Raw genomic sequence first — 20,757 nt, 5'->3', positions numbered from 1 at the left:
GTTGAGCTGAACTTAAACCTTCAAGCCAAGCTCCTGTACCCCAGGAGAAGAGCCCAGAACATGCCCCCTGGCAGTCCTGGTGTTCCTGGGCTCTGAGCTGAGCTGCACTGGAGGTGGTTCCTCACGTGCATCTCTGCCCTGAGCTGTCTTCTCACACACTCATTAGGGAGGAGGAAACACTGTTTGCACCACAGATGAGTGAATGGAAAGTTCACAAAACCAAACCCAAAGGCTTGAAAACTGAGATCTGATTTACCAAAGCACAGCTGAGAGGGGGAGACTGGGCAGAAATGTTTGCCTTCTGTTTTGCCAAAACTCCTCCAACCTGTCCTGGAAGGACCATTTCCACCTTGCACCCTTCCCTTGATCATCCCTTCATCAAGTTCTCCATCGAGGCCACTCATTATGATCATGCCTTGCACCGAATGTCCCCTGGGAAGCAAACCAAGAGCTTCAGCTTGAGCCACAGCACTCAAAGACCAGCTGTCAACAATATTAACTTTGCCTTACAAATGACCCTGGGGAGCCAAAAATCATCCAATGAAGAGACCTTCTCACCATGGACCAGACTGGGAGTCTGGGCAGAAGGGATTAGCACCAACCACCTTCCAGGGAGAACATTATGGGATCCTACAGATGTGGACAACCTTCCTGAGGGCCTCTGCCAGCCTGAAGCTGGTCTGTGCTCCCAATCACCGACCTGTGAAAGGGAATTTTAAAGCTCTTTCCAGCTTCTTAAGCCACAAACTGTCTCCGTGCATCCTGTCACATTGAGAGACAGAGGGAGACCTCACTTTTGAAAGGACACAAATGAGACAACTTGATGGGAACAGACTCAACCCTGCAGGTCCCAGGAAAGGCTAAGAACACCTTTGTATAATATATTAGCCTCTTGCAAAGCTTTGCCCACAAAATGCAGCCTCAGTGCCTCAAAAACCTGCCTTATTTCTAAGGAGGACAAAATCCAAGACTAAAATCACTTCCCAGCTCTCAACACAACTTTGCTCCTTTTCTCCGTCCCTGAGCCATCTCACTCCCTTCTTGCTTCACAGGCAGAATTGCATGACAACACCCTTGGAGAAGGTGACAACGAGCCTTTCCTCCTTCCCACCCCCCCAGGAGTTGCTCACCATCCAGCTCCTCCACGGAGATGTTGGCGAGCTGTTCGCTGTCGCTGCCGGCCGAGAGCGAGCGGTTCAGGTAGTTGCCTTTGTACAACAAACCAGCTGTCACATGGTGGAATGGCATCTTCTCCCTGGGCACGAGACAGAAGGGGACACAAAGGTTGGTTGGAAGTGGTTGGCTGTGCTGGAGGAGCCCAAGAGCCTGGCTTGGAGGAGCATCCTCTGCCGAGGTTGGGCGTGTGAGGGATGGAGTGCAGGTTTGGTTGAGTGTCTGAGGCAGCAGCTCAGCAAACAAACCAACAGAACAGCAGCTGCTGCTTCTTGATGCTGAAGAAGAGCAGGAAAATAGGGAGCTCCAGCCTCCAGATTTGCTACTTGGTAATAATTACATAGTGCACAGGGGGCTGCAGTGACATGCAATTAAAAAGGCATAAGGTCATAAAATTACAGAATGGTTTGGGTTGGAAAGGACCTTAAAGGTCATCTCATCCCACTGCCTTCCACAAGGGACACCTCCCACCAGCACAGGGTGCTCCAAACCCCATCCAACCTGGCCTTGGACACTCCCAGGGATGGGACATCCCCAACAGGGTCCATCACAACAACTTTTTAAGCCATGTAAGAGCCTGGACACCACCCCTCAGACCGTGCTCTGAAGATGGTTTAACCTGAGATGGTGCTCAGAGCACCCACCCTGAGCAAGGTGCTCCTCACACCAGTGCCTGTGCTCCAGACCTCAGAAGAAAATTCCCATTCAAACAAGGCCCAACAAAGAACATTTTGATGTCCCAACTCTGACAGCAAAGGAAAAATTCTGCTCCATGGGAGGTGCAGCAGCCAAGGGTTTGCAAACAGAGCAGGTACAAACCCAGAGGGAAGGACAACCATCTGCCCAGGCAAAGGTGGCCATCACTGTCAGCAGCACTGCCACACTCAGTCAGGACACACAAGGAAGAGGCAACTTTGCCAAAGTCAATGGAAATATTAAGAGGAAGGTTTGTCATGCCCTTGGCTGGATTCAGCCAGTGGACTTTTACACTCCACACTTCCAGCAGATACAAATCAGCAGAGCCAGCAGAGCCCACCCAGGATCTGGCCCAGGGGCTCTGCAGGGGCTGGAAGGTGGCCAGGAGGGTTTGGAACCCACCACTGATACAAACTTACACCTTGGCAGATCTCACTCCCATCCCTGGGCAACAAATTCCAAGGGCATCCTCTCTCCAGCCTCAGGACATCCTGGCTTTGCCGTAAGTGCCACCTCCTGAATCCTCCTCCAGCCAACACTACAATTACAAGGATGATCTGGCTCTTACTCAGCCATATGTTCCCACCACAGTCAATAAAACAAATATATATACACACATATATACGAATTAATTTTGGAACAAATTCTTCCTTGCCTCACTGAGTTGGGAACAGCTTTAATAGACTCCCCCAAGAGCAAAATAACCTGGAGACACAGGAAAGCAAAGAGGAGAAGCCACGAGGCCTCTCTCGCTCTGCTCGGCACGTCCCTGGGATTTCTCTGGCACTAATTATGTAAATAAATCCTAATCGTAACTTTAAGTATTTTTATTTGGGAGCAGTTTCTTCAGCAGCACATCAGAAACAGTCAACAAGGGTTTCTGTTTCATTAAGCATATCTGTAATTTCCCAGCACTGGCCAATTAATGTGTTTCTCTGGGATCTCTTGCTCCCTCTGACATCGTTCTCAGCACTAAGGTGGGAATTTTATCCCCCCCACAGGGACACACAGAGGCAGTGCCAGCTTTGGTGCCACACTGGATCCAGACCAGCAGGGCTGGAGAGACACCTGCAGCCCTTTGCACCACCTTTGGGAGTTTCCAGGTGGTCCCTTTGCACCACCTTTGGAAGTTTCCAGGTGGTCCCTTTGCACCACCTTTGGGAGTTCCCAGAGGGTCTCTTTGCACCACCTCTGGGAGTTTCCAGGTGGTCCCTTTGCACCACCTCTGGGAGTTTCCAGGTGGTCCCTTTGCACCACCTTTGGGAGTTTCCAGGTGGTCCCTTTGCACCACCTTCAGGAGTTTCCAGGTGGTCCCTTTGCACCACCTCTGGGAGTTTCCAGGTGGTCCCTTTGCACCACCTTTGGGAGTTTCCAGGTGGGCCCTTTGCACCACTTTTGGGAGTTTGCAGGTGGTCCCTTTGCATCTTCTTCAGGAGTTTCCAGGTGGTCCCTTTGCACCACCTTCATGAGTTTCCAGGTGGTCCCTTTGCACCACCTTTGGGAGTTTCCAGGTGGTCCTTTTGCACCACCTTTGGGAGTTCCCAGAGGGTCCCTTTGCACCACCTTTGGGAGTTTCCAGGTGGTCTCTTTGCACCACCTCTGGGAGTGATGCCCTTCCCAGTCCTCGGTGCTGCAGTGGCAAGAGCTGGCAGGTTCCTGCCTCTCCAACATGTTCACTGTGCAGCAGTGGGGCCCTTCTCCTGTGGGTGGGAACCAGGGCAGGTTCTTCAGCTCCTGTCCCTTCTCCAGAGCTCCACAACAAACAGGGAACTGAGCTGTGAGCTTTGCTCTCCATCTATGAGTAGTCAAGACAGACAAATCTCTGCAGAGGATCAGGGGCAGCACCCAGGGAATGGCTGGAGCTGTGCCAGGGCAGGGACAGCACCCAGGGAATGGCTGGAGCTGTGCCAGGGCAGGGACAGCACCCAGGGCATGGCTGGAGCTGTGCCAGGGCAGGGGCAGCACCCAGGGAATGGCTGGAGCTGTGCCAGGGCAGGGGCAGGTTGGATCTCAGCAAAAGGCTCTTCCCCCAGAGGGTGGTCAGGCCCTGGCACAGCTCCCCAGGGCAATGGGGAGTGCCCATCCCTGGAGGGGTTTAACAGCCATGTGGATGTGGCACTTGGGGATAGGAGTCAGTGATGGCCTTGGCAGTGCTGGGATGGCTGGACTTGGTGATCTCAGAGAGGTTTTCAACCCTAATGAGTCTGTGACTGTCTGAGATTCTCTGTATGACAATCTAATGATTCTATTTTGCCATTTGCTCCTTCTCAAACCAAGGGGGCAAAAGGATTTTCGTATGAAATGTTGATGAGCCCAAAGGAACTGATTCAAAGTGTGACCCAAACCTGTCCTGGCACTCCAGAGCTGCTTCTGCAGAGCTGAGGGGGATCTCTGCTCTCTGTGCTCAGGGACAGCACCCAGGGAATGGCTGGAGCTGTGCCAGGGCAGGGACAGCACCCAGGGAATGGCTGGAGCTGTGCCAGGGCAGGGACAGCACCCAGGGCATGGCTGGAGCTGTGCCAGGGCAGGGGCAGGTTGGATCTCAGCAAAAGGCTCTTCCCCCAGAGGGTGGTGGGCACTGCCCAGGCTCCCCAGGGCAGTGGGCACAGCCCCAAGGCTGCCAGAGGTCCAGGAGGGTTTGGATGATGCTCTGGGGCACAGGGGGTGACTCTTGGGGCTGGGCCTGGGCAGGGCTGAGGGTTGGACTGATGGTCCCTGTGGGTCCCTCCCAGCTCAGCCCAGTCTGGGATTCTGGGATTTTCCACTGAGCAACTCACAAACCGAAAGCACTTTTCAAAGACAGAGTGAGATTCTGGAGCAGCGAAATCTCCCTGAATAATCTCATGAAAACATTGACATTTAACCAAAAAGCCCTGAAAGAACCCATAAACATGTGTCTGGAAATGTTACCATGGTACCTTGCCAAGGTGGCAGTGCCTGTGCCAAGCTCCCCAGCAGGTTCCATCCCCCGGTGGCAGCTCTGCCAGCCTCGCTCCTGCCTCTCAGCACAACCACATTTGGGAGATTTATAGGATGTTCATGAGCAATTTGCCACCAGGATTAAAAAAAAAAAAAAGTCATCTCCACGCTGCTCACATGTCTCCCTGTGCTTTGCATCCTTCCCCAGCCCCTGGGCTGTGCTGCCTGAAAAGGCTTTCAGACCTGGCTGAAAAGCCACATGATATTAAAGTGGAAGGTTTAGCTCGAATATCAGTCAGTGAGAGGGGACTGGGAGCAGTTTGCACCCACCCTGGGTATCCCTTGGGAATTACCAGCTGGGAAAAGGTTTCTTGTTAACCTCTCTCCTAAATCCAGCCCAGAATGATGCCCAGGAGCTGATCTTGGTTTTACAGCCTCAGGCACAGACCACACAACTGCTTGGGTGTCACACCTGGCTGGTATCATTTATTTGCCTTCTCTATCCAGCTGGAATTCTGTGGATTCCAGGAGACTGGAACAACTTGGGCTCAGAGGTGCTGGATGTTGAGCAGCCCCAGAGGGTGTCAAACAGAAACGTGGGGTGATGGTGAAATTGAGATTTCCATCCCCACCTGTCCCACCAAACTGGCTGAAGGTGAGCAGAGACTTCAAGCAGAAGCCACAGGAACATGAGTGGACAAACACACAACAGCAAAGCTTTGTTTCCTTGGGAAGAGGGGCTGAAACAAATCCAGGGCTACACAGCAAATCCACGGAGCAACCAGATGGCAGGGAAGCTGCAACAGGAGCTATAAAGTCCCTCAGCTCACTTTAAAAGCCTTTAAAAATTCATCAAATGAAGTAAGGGTGCTAAAGATGCTTCTCCCTGGGCAGAGCAACGTTGTAACATCCAAAGCAAAGAGGAGCAGCGACTTCTGAGCAAATCATCCCCTTCTCCCCAGAGCTGCAGCACAGCCTTTACCTTCGGAGGCAGATTGTGTGATATCCAGCTGGATCCAAAGGGAAGGGCAGAGCAAGGAGCCCCCTGAGCATCACCTGGGAAATTCCTGGGCTGTTTGATCCTCCTTGCCCTGGGCAAGACACGCCAACCAACTTCCCACTGTTATTCCAGGGCATTCTAGGGCATAGTTCTGGGCCCCTCAGTTGAGGCAAGAGATTGAGGGGCTGGAGCGGGGCCAGAGAAGAGCAACGAGGCTGGAGAAGGGACTGGAGCACAAGTGCTGTGGGGAGAGGCTGAGGGAGCTGGGGGTGTTCAGCCTGGAGAAGAGGAGGCTCAGAGGTGACCTCAGCACTGTCTGGAACTGCCTGAAGGGAAGTTCTGGCCAGGTGGGGGTTGGTCTCTTCTCCCAGGCACTCAGCAATAGGACAAGGGGGCACGATGGGCTCAAGCTCTGCCAGGGGAAATTGAAGTTGGAGATCAGAGAGACATTCTTTACAAAGAGAGTGCTCAGGGATTGGAATGGGCTGCCCAGAGAGGGGGTGGATTCCCCATCCCTGGAGGTTTTTCAACTGAGCTTGGCCGTGGCACTGAGTGCCATGATCTGGTAAAGGGACTGGAGTTGGACCAAGGGCTGGACTTGATGATCTCAGAGGTCTTTTCCAACCCAATCCATTCTACGATTCTATGAAATTTTCTGTGGCTGGAAGTGGGAAGGCAGCCCAGCCTCATTCCCACCCTTCCCGTGCCTCCCTGATCCCCCTTGGACACCCTGCAGGCTCCCCAAACCCTCTGGCATAGCTCTTCCCACATCCCCACCTCCCTCAGGAGAAACCAGCGCTCAGGAGGCTGCGGATCATCTCCCTCAATTAAAGGCAAATGAAGGGAATTAGGTGTGAAGGAGCTGCCTCGGTGCTGTTGATGTTCTCTGAGCTTGGCCGTGGCACTGAGTGCCATGATCTGGTAAAGGGACTGGAGTTGGACCAAGGGTTGGACTTGATGATCTCGGAGGGCTTTTCCAACCCAATCCATTCTATGATTTCTCACTCACTGCTGTCCATGGACCTCTGTCCAAGGGGGCTGTCACAGGTCATGCTTAGCCCTGGATTAATCTCTGACAGGGCAGAGACTGAGCTGGGCTAAATCCCCAGGGCTGTGTTTGTAACACAGAGTTAAGGGGAGATCATTCAAGCCCTGTGGCTTTGGCAAAATCCCTGTGCTAGGAAGAAACCCAAGTCACTTTGTCCCTCAGCACCTGCAGTTTCTGTTGCTAACAACAGCTTTAAAGATTTTAGATTTTTTTTCATTTATTTTGTACACAAACTTGGCACCTCAAAGGGAATATGAGCCAAAGCCACCCAAGGAAAATCTGAAGGGCTCCAAGAGGCTCCTTTTGGCCCTGGGAGGAGCTCTGAGGATGCCGAGCTCTGCAAGGTGTGAAGGTTTAATCTGCTGCAATAAAATTCAGAAGTCTCCTTTAATTAGTCTCAGCTCAGGTGTGGAAAGAGACCCAGGGCTGAGAGCTCAGGCAGATGGCTTGTTCTGGAGCTACAAAACCAATAAAAGGGGGCTTTGAGATGAAGAAAAATAAGGTCTGGTGCAGAGAGAGACTTTTAAAAAAAAGCCCCAAAATGGATCCTCCCAGGGAGGAAAATCTTGGAGGAATTTTATATTTTCTGACTGTTGAGATCAATTTTTATTGGTATCAAAGCCCCCAAAGAAACATGAGAAAGCACAACTGGGTTCTATATAAACAGATCCACTGCAGGGAGAGAGGAAGGCAAGAGCCTCCCTGCTCCCAGCTGGGCAATAAATACTCTGGGACAGTTTGGAAGCCAAACTTCCTCAGAGAGCAACTCAAAGTCATGGGCTGTGAGTGCAGGTGAGCCCCAAAGCTGCCTCTGAGGGGGTTTTCTGGAAGGCAGGAGTGCTCCCACTGCCTGGGTAGCAAACCCAGACCCAGCACTGACACACACAATATTTGCAGCAAATTAATCCATCCAGGATTAATTAATCATCCCTTTTACAAGGATCTCATGGGTGTGAGATTTGCTGTCCAGGGGATAGAGGGAAAAGTTAAAACTGATCCCTGGGGACACTTTCAGCCCTGACCCTTCTCACCCCCACGTGCCCTTTGTCCTGTACGAGGCATTTGGGCTCTACCTGATTATTTATTGGAAAACATTCCCTTTAATTCAGGCAATGACCAAAGAGTTGGAGATGCTGCTGGCAGGCACTGGGTGGGAAAGAGAGGAAGGTTTGGGGGGGGACACCAACAATAAAGGGATCACTGGGTAAAAAAGGCTTTACAAACAAGACATTTTTCAGCATTCAAGGGTAGAACTGAGAAAATAAAAATGCTCTGAAATGCAGCAAACGAGATCTGAGTGACAAGTTTGATGTCATGGAAGCCACTTCAGGAGCAACCAACTTCCAGGTTCAGGGACTACAAAGCTGTGGGAGATTCAGATTTTGTGCTGGTTTTTCCTCCCCCCTCACCTTCTGCAGTAAATTTGAAATGAAAAAGAAGAGGGAGGTCACTTTAAAAGACTAAAGATCTGGGCAGAAAGGGAGAGCTGTGGGTGCCAAGTCAGGTGTAAAATAGACACTTTTCCTTCTGAAACCCAACACATGAGGACACAGTGGGACAGTTTAGACCACAGATGTTGTTGGGTATTTTTTAACTGTGGCCTGGGCTGATCCTCAGCTCAAACTGCCACGAGGGGAGGGATGAAAGGACTCCAGGGCTCTGGATCTCCAGGGCAAGCACATCACTCACTAAGGGGATAAAGATCCCTCTCCATTCCCAAACAGGCTTAAACTGCCTGATTAAAGAACCATCATAACCAACTCACCAGCATTTCATCCTTTCCCCCAGGCTGCTCTCAGCTCCCAGACTCAGCCCCACCTTCTGCAGCCAGAAATCCCAGGATTTTTGCTGTCCTCTTCCCCTTTTTGTCCCTAAGACTCTGCTGCTGCCCCCAGTTGTGTTTGCCCAGGGTTAGTAAATAAATTTCCATCTTCATGGAAACCACAGTGGGGTTGTAAAAAAACTCTGAGTTGATGTTTAAATATTAAAAAAAAAATACAGAAGCCAATAGCACAACAAAAATCTCCAAACCTTCTTCTCTTCCACACAACAATCTCCAAACCTTCTTCTCTTCCACACAACAATCTCCAAACCTTCCTCTCTTCCACACAACAATCTCCAGACCTGCTTCTCTTCCACACAACAATCTCCAAACCTTCCACTCTTTCCACACAACAACAATCTCTGAATCTTCCTCTCTTCTACACAACAAAAATCTCCAAACCTTCTTCTCTTCCACACAACAATCTCCAAACCTTTCACTCTTTCCATACAACAACAATCTCCAAACCTTCCTCTCTTCCACACAAAAATCTCCAAACCTTCCTCTCTTCCACACACCAATCTCCAAACCTTCCACTCTTTCCACACACCAATCTCCAAACCTTCCACTCTTTCCATACAACAACAATCTCCAAACCTTCCACTCTTTCCACACAACAACAATCTCTGAATCTTCTCTTCTACACAACAACAATCTCCAAACCTTCCTCTCTTCCACACAGCAAAAATCACCAAACCTTCCTCTCTTCTACACAACAACAATCTCCAAACCTTCCTCTCTTCCACACAGCAAAAATCACCAAACCTTCCACTCTTTCCACACAACAACAATCTCCAAACCTTCCTCTCTTCCACACAGCAAAAATCACCAAACCTTCCTCTCTTCTACACAACAAAAATCTCCAAACTTTCCTCTCTTCCCTTCTCTAATAATTCACCTGGAAACACAAAAAAAACCCATTTCATTTGGAAATGAAACTTGTGACCCTTGGGAGGCTGAAAGGTGCAGGCACCAACCTCCTGTTCCCTCCCACAGGTCCAGCTCCTCTACAAGACAACAGGCCCGTGGTGTCCACCCCACCATGGTGTCCATCACCCAGGGGCTTCCAAAAACAAACCTGTTTGAGGACATGGTAGGAGGTCATGAGAGACAACCAAGGCAGATACTCAAAAGCTCCAAAACCTCACAGTGGTGGGAAGCTGAAGGTTATAAACATGTAAACTGGAAGTGAAGGAAGAGTTTTTAAAGGCAAAGGTGATAAACCACTGGAACAAACAACCAGAAGGAGTGACACAGCCTGGCTGGTCCCAGAAAAGCCCTGATGCCTTGTGGAAGGTGCACTTTGGCCAAGCACCATTCCTGAGCTGGTTCTGGAACTACTGGGGTGACAACTAACAGCTTGTGATCCATTGGTTTCCACCCTGGAGGCTCTGATGGTCCTACTGGGCCCCCAAAACCTGGACTCTGTGGAGCTGGAGCTGCTGAGGGGCTGAGCAGCACCAGTGCTGAGAGGAGAACATGCAGCTGAGGGACCTTCAGCACCTCCACCTCACCTGGGCTTCATTTTCCCTGCCCAAACTGCCCAGGTAATATGGCAAGGGCAGTGAGGAGCACCCTGTGCCCACCCAGGGACTCCCTGCCAGCCTGCAGACACACAGGGTACCCAGGGCTTAAAGAGGACCCAGATTCACAAGGAGGATCCAGATTCACAAAGTGGATCCAGATTCTCAAGGAGGATCCAGACTCACAAAAGGGATCCAGATTCACAAGGAGGATCCACATTCACAAAAGGGATCCAGATTCACAGAGAGGATGAATCCCAGTTCTCCTCTAGGAGAGGATCAACTGACCCAAACAAAGACGTGCCCCAACAAGAAGCTTCCAGAACCACCTGGCTGATCATTAACTGACACTAAACCAGGAACAGGCTGTGGTGACAAAGGGTTCAGAAACTCTTGTGTTCGTGTCTCCTCTCCTGCAGGAAATCTCCAAACCTTCCTCTCTTTGACAGAACAAAACCCCCCAAATCTGCCTCCCTTCCACACAACAAAAATCTCCAAGCCTTTCTCTCTTTCCCCCCTCTCAGAACTCACCTGGAAACACAAAGAAATCAGTTTGGAAATGACTCTTTTATCCCTGGAGAGGCTGCATCGTGCCCAGCAATCAGCTTGCCCAGCCCAAGTCCGCCCTGAGCACCTCCAGCTGAGCACCCACCACATGGCAGAGGAGCAGGAGAGGTTCTGTGCCATCACCCACAGCTGCCCAGACCATGGCACCAACCCCCTCTGCTGTCCTTGCTGTTCAAACACAGGAAGCTTTCCCTTTTTCTGCAATCCCTGGCTCGTTTTTTCTCGGAGCAGAACACAAAGAAGATGACACAGAAGTAGCTGATGGTGCAGAGTAACGAGCTCTTTGTTGGCAGCAAGAGAAAACAGAGAATCAAAGAATCATAGAATGGATTGGGTTGGAAAAGACCTCCGAGATCATCGAGTCCAACCCTTGGTTCAACTCCAGTCCCTTTACCAGATCATGGCACTCAGTGCCACGGCCAAGCTCAGCTGAAAAACCTCCAGGGATGGGGAATCCACCCCCTCTCTGGGCAGCCCATTCCAATGCCTGAGCACTCTCTCTGCAAAGAATTTCTTTCTGCTCTCCAAGTTCAATTTCCCCTGGCAGAGCTTGAGCCCATCGTGCCCCCTTGTCCTATTGCTGAGTGCCTGGGAGAAGAGACCAACCCCCAGCTGGCCAGAACTTCCCTTCAGGCAGTTCCAGACAGTGCTGAGGTCACCTCTGAGCCTCCTCTTCTCCAGGCTGAACACCCCCAGCTCCCTCAGCCTCTCCCCACAGCACTTGTGCTCCAGTCCCTTCTCCAGCCTCGTTGCTCTTCTCTGGCCCCACTCCAGCCCCTCAATCTCTTTCCTCAACTGAGGGGCCCAGAACTGAACACAACACTCAAGGTGTGGCCTCCCCAAGGCAGAGTCCAGGGGAAGGGTCACTGCCCTGGGCCTGCTGGCCACGCTAGTTTGGATCCAGGCCAGGATCCCATTGGCCTTCTTGGCCACCTGGGCACACTGGTGGCTCCTGTTGAGCTTCCTGTCCCTCAGTCCCCCCAGGTCCCTCTGCCTGGCTGCTCTCCAGCCACTCTGTGCCCAGCCTGGAGCGCTGCAGGGGGTTGGGGTGGCCAAAGAGCAGGACCTGCACTTGGCCTTGTTGAACTCCATCCCATTGCAATCAGCCCATCTCTCCAGTCTCTCCAGATCCCTCTGCAGAGCCCTCCTGCCTTCCAGCAGGTCGATACTCCCTCCCAACTTGGTGTCATCAGCAAATTTGCTGCTGATGGACTCAATCCCCTCATCTAAATCATCAACAAAGATGTTAAACAGGACTGGACCCAACACAGACCCCTGGGGACACCACTGGTGACCAGCTGGATGCAGCTCCCAGAGCTTTTAGCTGAGATGAAGAGCCCATCAAAGCAGGGAGGAAATGTCACTTGTGCATCTCCTGAAGGCGTTTCTAACACGTTTCTCTGCTCTCTTTAACCATGTTCTCCTCCACTCACAACCTTTGAGTGTTTGCTTGTTGAGTGTGTCTGGAAAAGAGTTTTCTGAGCTTCTGTTCAGTCACTCCTCTCCTGCATAAATCAGATGTGGGGACACAACCAGCAGAGAGTCCTGCCCCCCCCCCCCCAGCCCGCTGAGCAAACAGGCTATTTCAGAGAACAATATACAATGGGTTATTCATAACAGGCTGGATGTGTCTCAGATGAGTAATTACAAACATGAAATCTATCAATAATGGCAATTTTTTGCCGTGGATTTAACAAAGGAACACACTCCAAACAGCCTGCTGGTTGGTTATGTATTATTCATGAAATGCCAAAACATTTAGGGGTTTTAACGGGACAATTAATTACTCCCAATAAATATGACACTTATGCCAGGCCTTGCCTTTAAAGGAGGATTTTGGACATGTGGTGAGGGTTGTTTTTTAAAAGCAGTAGCTGATGGTTCCTGCAGGAAGTTCCCTGGGAGCTCTGAGAGCTGGAGCCACCAACAGATAAATGAGTAGAAGGTAATTAAAGAGATGAGGGCAACCCTAACACTGGGATCATAAAAACTCAGGTGGATCACAGTGTAAGGTTCAAACCAAGTCACACTCCAAGCACTTCCCCACCACAAACATTCAGGGCTAATCATTTCCTTGGAAAAGTGTCTTCAAGCACATAGGATGGCTCAGCTTTGGAGGGGGATCTGGACTTGCAAAGAGGGTCCACAATCAAAGAGGATCCAGATTGACAAAGAGGATCCAGGTTCACAAACAGGGTCCAGATTGACAAAGAAGATCCAGGTTCACAAAGGGGATCCAGATTCACAAACAGGGTCCAGGTTCACAAAGAGGATCCAGGTTCACAAAGAGGGTCCAGATTCAAAGAGGATGCAGATTGACAAAGAGGATCCAGATTGACAAAGGCAATCCAGGTTCACAAGGAGGATCCCAGTTCTCTTGCTAGGAGAGGATCAACTGACCCAAACAAAGACCTGCCCCAAGAAGAAGCTTCCAGATCCACCAGGCTGGTTGTTATCAACTCGCACTAAAGTAGGAATAGGCTGTGGTGACAAAGGGTTCAGAAACTGTTGTGGTCATGATTCCTCTCCTCCAGAAAACAGCTATCAGCTGAAGTGCTGAGGGTGGCCAGGGCACCAATCCATCCAACCATCCACCATCCATCCATCCATCCATCCATCCATCCATCCATCCATCCATCCATCCACCATCCATCCATCCATCCATCCATCCATCCATCCATCCACCATCCATCCATTCATCCATCCATCCATCCATCCACCATCCATCCATCCATCCATCCATCCATCCATCCACCATCCATCCATCCATCCATCCATCCACACATCCATCCATCCACCATCCATCCATCCATCCATCCATCCATCCATCCATCCATCCACCCATCCATCCATTGTCCATCCATCCCTCCATCCATTGTCCATCCACCCACCCACCCACCCCTCCATCCATCCACCCACCCCTCCATCCAACCATCCATCCATCCACCGTCCATCCATCCACCCATCTTCCATCCATCCATCCATCCATCCATCCATCATCCATCCATCCATCCATCCACCATCCATCCATCCATCCATCCACCCATCCATCCATTGTCCATCCACCCACCCACCCATCCATCCATCCATCCATCCATCCATCCATCCATCCATCCACTGTCCATCCAGAGCAGCTGTTTCCCACCAGCCACTGCACCATTTAGCTGCTTATGGCAAGAGGATGTTGGCAAACCCCAAACCTCAGTGACCTCCCTACGTGCCCAGCAGGCAGTGGGAATGGACCTTCCCCAAGGGAGAAGGTTTGGAAAGCACAAACCTGGACTCAGCCAGGTGTGAGCACATCCTGGAGCAGCTCATCATGCACAGCCTGAATTCCCAGGGAACCAGATCCTATCAGAGAGAGGAAGCCTGTGCTTCTTTCCTTGCAAGCCACAGGTCTTTGGAAGATCAAAATAAAGCTGCTCCAAGAAATCCAAACGCTCATTTCCTGCCGGAGCACAACATTTAGCTCTTGGGGTGGCACAAATTACAGCATCCTTATTTTTATTTCAGTATTTATTTGCAGGAAATGTACACCAGAAATCTGATGCTGGCTGTGTTTGAAACCCACAGGCACTCTGTAAACAAGCTCGACCCAGAGAGATCTGCATGTTTCTTCTTGAGACATAAGGAGAACCAGCGAGACTCAGTAATTGGAAACAGTTATGGAGACTTCATTTCCTTGTTTGTCCTGGGCTTTGCTTTTGGGCTGCCTGTTCCCAACCTTAATACCTGGCAGGGTTGATCAACTCTTTGGAATCTCATTTGCATAACAGTTGATGTGCCCACAGCTTTCTGTGAGGAAATCACTGCCCTGGAAGAGGTCAACAATATGCAGGGGGAAAAAAAGAGTATAAAGAGGCCATTTTTCTTCAACTGCTGTTTTTAAAAGGGGTCAGAGCAGAGGATCCAAGATCAAGGCTGGATATATAAATATCTCTCAAAGAACACTTTACTCTGACATCCTTGGGAACCTCTGGGTATGTCCTCAAAGCCTTTGAGGAGGTGCCAATTAGCAGCACAAACATGTGCAGGTTTTAAACACACACCTGTAGGATGGCACAGTGGTCACTGAAGGCAGCAGGAACTCCAGTTCCCTGCACTGGGACAGACTGGGAGCTCCAGAGCTCACCTGAGCCAGGGGGCTGTTTGCTCAGCTGTTGAAGGCTCTGCAGGAGAGGGTGACCCTTCCAAACCAGCTGGGACCTGTGTAAAGAGTGGCGGTGCTGCCACCAGCCATGGTGCTGTGCCCAGCCACGGTCCTGCAACCAACCATGGTCCTGCCACCAGCCATGGTGCTGTGCCCAGCCATGCTGCTGTGCCCAGCCACGGTCCTGCCACCAGCCATGGTGCTGTGCCCAGCCACGGTCCTACAACCAGTCATGGTGCTGCAAGCAGTCATGGTCCTGCAACCAGCCATGGTGCTGTGCCCAGCCACGGTCCTACAACCAGTCATGGTGCTGCAAGCAGTCATGGTCCTGCAACCAGCCATGGTGCTGTGCCCAGCCACGGTCCTACAACCAGTCATGGTGCTGCAAGCAGTCATGGTCCTGCAACCAGCCACAATCCTGCAACCAGCCATGGTCCTGCCACCAGCCATGGTGCTGTGCCCAGCCACGGTCCTGCAACCAGTCAGGGTCCTGCAACCAGTCATGGTGCTGTGCCCAGCCACGGTCCTGCAACCAGCCACAGTCCTGCAACCAGCCATGGTCCTGCAACCAGCCACAATCCTGCAACCAGCCAGGGTCCTGCCACCAGCCATGGTGCTGTGCCCATCCACGATCCTGCAACCATCCACGATCCTGCAACCAGCCATGGTCCTGCAACCAGCCATGGTGCTAAACCCAGTCATGGTGCTGCAACCAGCCATGGTGCTGTGTCCTAAACCCAGTCATGGTGCTGCAACCAGCCATGGTGCTGTGTCCAGCCAGGGTCCTGCAACCAGCCACGGTGCTGCAAACAGAGGAGCATGGAGAGAAGCCCATGGAAGAGGTTCCCCAGCTTCAGGGAGGCTCTGCCCTCCTGACCCGTTTGCAGGGAGCAAGTACAAACACAGGGAATTCAGGTTAGGAAGGAATGAAGCCAAAGTGGAGTTTGTGCAGGACATCAGCGGTGGCTGTTCCCTCAGCTGGACAATATTCCAGCTCCTTGGGCTCGCTCACAGTAGCATTTAATGTGCCAGAATCCAGGATAAAGAGATCCCAAGGGCTATTTGCACACAGAGCTGTCCCTGCACTCCTGTGCCCACAGCACTGCCACCTGTGCCATCCCACACGAGCCTCCCCCAGCCCTGCAGTGACCACAGGCAAGCCCAGCACCTCTCTCTGCTTCTCTGCCTCTTGAAAAGGCCAAGCAGCCCCACTTTGCCCCTTGGTGTGTCTCTAAATATCCAACTCCCTTCTGCAGAGACCATGGAGAAGAACTGCAATAAACAGGAGGGAAGGAAAAGGGATGGCTCGGAGACCCCCAAACCAGCAGCTCCATCGAGGTCCCCCAGCACTGCTGAGGGCTCAGAGACAAACCTGGCAGCTTCTGTGCCCTGTCACCCCACTTTGCAATGCCTGACACCCCCAGGGGGCACCCACTGGAGCTGCTGAGATGCCAACACAGCTCCAGAAAACAAACAGCACGGACCCAAAATCCCCATCCAGGTAAACCAGCTCGACAAAACAGGGAAAAGGGAGGTCTGGGCTGCCTGAAAGGCTCAGCTGTGAGCAGACCTGAGGACAACATGCAGTGCAGATGTTTAAGGGTTTCTTTTATCATGCTGTAAAAATGTATATGCAATCATGCCCAGCAAGCCCCCACAAGCAGATATTAAGTTCAAGGAATGAGAGGGCAGTTTTAGAACCACCCACTGAATTTCTGCACATTTTCCATGTCCTACTCGTGGACTTCAGGCTCGACAGACTAAACCCAGGCTGTGGCTTTTATTGCCACTGCTCACTGCCTTTATTCTGAGAAACATTTTCACATTTTAGTGCTTTTATCAAAGTAGGCTGCATTTAATTAAAAGCAGCCCTCTAAAGCAGTTTGTTTCTACTGCCCTCTTTCCATGTTAGCCCAAGAACTATTGCATAATACCCAGGATTTACTTTAGTTTCTTGCTTACACTTCCATCACTAACCACATTCACAGGTTAAAAGAACCAGTTAAAGTCTCCCCAGTCTTGCAGAGCTTCTCCATATGATCAATCCCCCCAGTTAACAGCTGAGTTAACCAATAGATCTGTAGCTGAGGACTGTATGAACTGCCTCATAAAATCATCTTTTCAGTGAACCTCAGGAAGGCACCTGGTTAAAATGAATGCTCTCAGACCCGGTCAACACTCCCCACATTTTCTGAAAAGGCTCTGCCAGTCTCATTTTCCATCTCCTAATGATTGCCTGCCATATTTCATGCCAGATCAATGAAAGTTCTCTGTGCACAAATCGCCTCAAAGGATGTTTGCTGGTATTTCTAACCCGAGCAGCTCCTCCGTGGGTTTTTTGTCCACTTTGCAACAACTCTGGAAGGCAAAACATGCACAGTCCCATCATCTCGCTACGGGCCAAGCCAGGATTTTGCTTAGAAAAGAGGTCATTTAAAGAAAAAAAAAATAAAAAGCAATGAGAAGACTTGCATTGCATTGTAACTTACAGGGGAAGGTTTTCTGGAGGCTGTGGGAGCCGCACAGGACCAGCCATGTAAATGCACCCACCCCGGGCTGGGCTTTGGGCTCAGGAAGCAAAGCCAGGACCAGCAGCCACCAGAACGTTGGTCAGAACCCCCATCTATATATATCTATCTATCATGATCTGGTAGGAATAAGCTGCATCAGCATAATCCTCGAGCACATTATGATTGGACAAAACCTGCATGCCAATGAAGTCAGGCAGAGTGTGAGGACGGAGCGAGGCACGACCCCGACTCCGAGACGGCAAAGGAAGGAGGTTTTGTTTAAATTACCATCTGTGCCAACTATTTCCCTTCAAGTGGGTTTTTGCTTTTTTTTTTTTTTTCCCCTCCTCTTTTGCCCAGCCAAGTTTTGCCCTGGGATTCCACAGCAGGGAGATGCTTGCAAAGTGCTTTTGTTCCCTGCTGGAATCCATGAGCTCTCAGGATCGAGCCCCGGTCTGATCCTGCCCCACCGAAAAGTTGTGAGAACCAGATGAGGTCTGCACACCCCTGAGGAGGACAGGACCAGCACCCAGCTCCTGCAGGGCACACCCTCCCCATGGGAGACCCCTGAGGTCCTTGCACCACCTGGAAGCTTCACCCAGAGCTGAATTTGGCCATGATGGACCACCCTCCCCATCCCTCTGCCCAGAGACACACAGAGCACCTCCCTGGATCCACAGCAGAGCCTTCACCTACAGGTGCAGTGCAGGGAGGATCTGGCTACAGGTCCAGTGCATCCTCTGAGGAAACAGTTCAGCACCCACCAAGACTCCCAAAACTGAAAAGATGAAGCTTGACCCGTCAAACCCCTCCCAGAAACAAAGTCCCACCACACACATGCATGCCAGGGGGGAAAGGGCACGTGCAAGGACCCTCTCCCTCCCCAAAAGATGACAGCTGGAATATTCCTTGTGAAAAAGATGGCATTGGGAGCTCTTACCTGATAAAATCTCTGTTCCCAGCTCCCAGCACACCTACAGCACCAGGCTCTCATGGGGCATCACAGGAGGGTGCAGATTGGTGCAGGTCATGGAAGTTTACAGCAGAAGCAAAAGAAAACCCAACCCAAAACAACCCCCAGAAATCCCCCAAAAGCCACAACATGACCCAAATGAGATCCCTGCAACGGCTGTCTCGTTACAAGCAAGATGAGATGAAGGAGGGGTTTTTACTTGCTCTGAGGCATCATATGGAGCTTAATCACAGGCAGTTACGTATATGGTTCTTTTGGCCTTCAATCAAGTGTGTCATTTCGGTGGCAGCTGCCTACGTGATGTAAGCAACCTGGGCCATCCACTCCTGTGCCAATCACGGCCTTGTGCAGCTATTTTACAGCTGAACAATGGGGCAATTCGATTTCCCAGCCCCCGAGGAGATGCTCTAGGAGTCCAGCGAGCCCAGCGAGCCACATGGGATCGGATCACCCCCCTCTGCTGTCCTGTCCTCCCGTGGAGTTGCAGGCGAGCCCAGCCCGGGCAGCGCTCAGCGAGCCGCTCCCGTCCCGCCAGCATTCCCGACGGAGCCCATCTGCATCCTGACGGCTTCCAACACCCTCCCAAAGCCACCGAGGGACAAAGCTCGGGAGGCACCCGGTGAATTAGAGCAACACAGCGCGGCGGGTGCTCAGGGGGAGGCAGACAGCGAAACTTGGTGGGTGGGAAAGGTCGGAGCTGGTGGTGAGTAACGGGAGGAACAGCTCACGCTCAGGACACACAGCAGCGAAGCTCAGCATCCCAGAATGCAGCCCCTCGGCTGCTGGAGTGGGGCAATCAGGAGGCAATCACTGCAAATCAGGTATTATTAAACCTGGGGCTTGGAATTAGAGCTGAAGAGAAACGAGCCTGGGCTGAATACATTAGAGCTCCGAGCAGGAGCTGGGGGACAGGCAGGACTCTCTTCGGGAGTCTCTTGGTTGCCGACAGCGGCATCAGGAGGTGTTCGGGGCCAAATTCCTCCGTCGAGGACATTTGTTGGGTTTGACAGATTCATTAGGACCCATCTATTCAAACAGATGGCGGCTGCTCCCTCTGCTATTGAACTCCACGGAGCAGGACACCGCATAGACACCGAGTCTCATTACATCACCCGCGACAGGAACCACGAGAGGGCCGAGACATTAAGAGAAAAGGTTTTCTGGGCAGCCAAAGTGCTGTTCTGCTGCTCCATGGCAACTCCACAAACACCCGCGAGTGCGCCCACAGCCGCACACAGCGAAGGGCGGGGGGGAAACACGCGTGAATTCACGGCACACGCGTGGGGATGGGGTACCAAGTGTGCCCGCCTGGAGGGGCTGAGCATCCCGAGCATCCACACCCGCAGAGCCTCCATCGCCACCCGCGGACCCCGCTGTGCCCCGCGGGGCACCGCTCGGCTGCCGCCCCGTCTAAGCAGGATGGGAGGGTTGGATGAACCCCCCAACAGGTCGGTGCCCCGTGGAGCACCAGCTGCACCCTCGGCCGGGGAGGGGAGGGCACAGCGTTCGCGCAGCCGGTTCCCTCCCAGCCCTGCCCTCCCCGCCTGGGTGGCATCCGCTGCTCCCCATCCTCCTCCGCCGCCTCCTGGACTCACCTCTCCACCAGCCGGCTCCTCCGCCACAGGTTTGCTCGGCTCCACTATTCCCCCCGCTCCCAGCTCCAGATCTCTCCTTAGCCGAGTTATTCAAAGGAGGGTGGAGGCAGAGAGATAGATCTGGGCGGTGAGGATGGCGGAGAGAAGAAGGGGGGAAAAATAATATAAAACCCCCAAGAAAACGGATGAATTCGAATAAAACAAGCGAAGAAACGCAAGCAAAAGAGGGGGTGCCGGAGGAGGAGGAGGAGGGCGGCGCGGCGCGGCAGCCCCGGCTCAGCGCCCCATGGCCCCGCGCACCCCCGAGCGCAGCCCGAGCCCCGCCGCGCCGCGCCGCGCTCCCCCCGCAGCCCCGGCCAGGGCGGCGGCGCAGCGCCCGCCCGGGGACCACCCTCCGCCGCCGCCAACCTTGCGGCAGGGCCCCCCCGCTAACCCCTTCGGCGCCGCCGCCCCCTCAGCCCCTGCCTCCATCCCCGCAGTCCCCGCCAAGGGGATGCTGCGCGCAGGGAGAGGGTCCAGCCTCCCGCTGCTCCGGCCCCTCCTGGAAAGGGCACAACCCCGAGAGTCACGGAATGTGCGGAGCTGGAAGGGACCCGCCAGGATCAGCGAGTCCAAGCCTCAGCCCTGCACAGGATCGTCCCCAAGAGTCATCCCCTGTGCCCCAGAGCATCATCCCAACGCTCCTTGGACTAAGCACGGTAAAGGAATTGCTCGTGTGGGGCTGAGCCCCTCGGTAAGTTGGCTCTCCGAAGGCTCTCCAGGTCTCTTTTTGGCAAGGAGG

General features: G+C 52.4%; 1 protein-coding gene across 2 annotated transcripts in view; it reads right to left on the bottom strand.

Annotated features, from left to right (window-relative positions):
* Nucleotides 1-20,318, bottom strand: part of CALN1 (calneuron 1) — a 151,343-nt gene extending 131,025 nt beyond the window's left edge. The window contains exons 1-2 of one of the 2 annotated variants that reach the window (XM_071575258.1): nucleotides 19,977-20,318; nucleotides 1,131-1,255 (exon numbers count right to left, since the gene is read on the bottom strand). In XM_071575258.1, coding sequence (XP_071431359.1) covers nucleotides 1,131-1,248 — 118 coding nt within the window. In that variant the 5' untranslated portion in view covers nucleotides 1,249-1,255; nucleotides 19,977-20,318. Of the gene's footprint in view, nucleotides 1-1,130; nucleotides 1,256-18,348; nucleotides 18,632-19,976 lie in introns of those variants that run through there. The other variant, XM_071575259.1, reaches the window with a different exon arrangement.
* Between the last annotated feature and the right edge of the window lie 439 nt (nucleotides 20,319-20,757).

The sequence above is a fragment of the Pithys albifrons genome, chromosome 21 (genome assembly GCF_047495875.1).
Source record: "Pithys albifrons albifrons isolate INPA30051 chromosome 21, PitAlb_v1, whole genome shotgun sequence".
NCBI classification, from domain to species: domain Eukaryota; kingdom Metazoa; phylum Chordata; class Aves; order Passeriformes; family Thamnophilidae; genus Pithys; species Pithys albifrons.
This window is presented reverse-complemented; position numbering and strand designations above follow the sequence as displayed.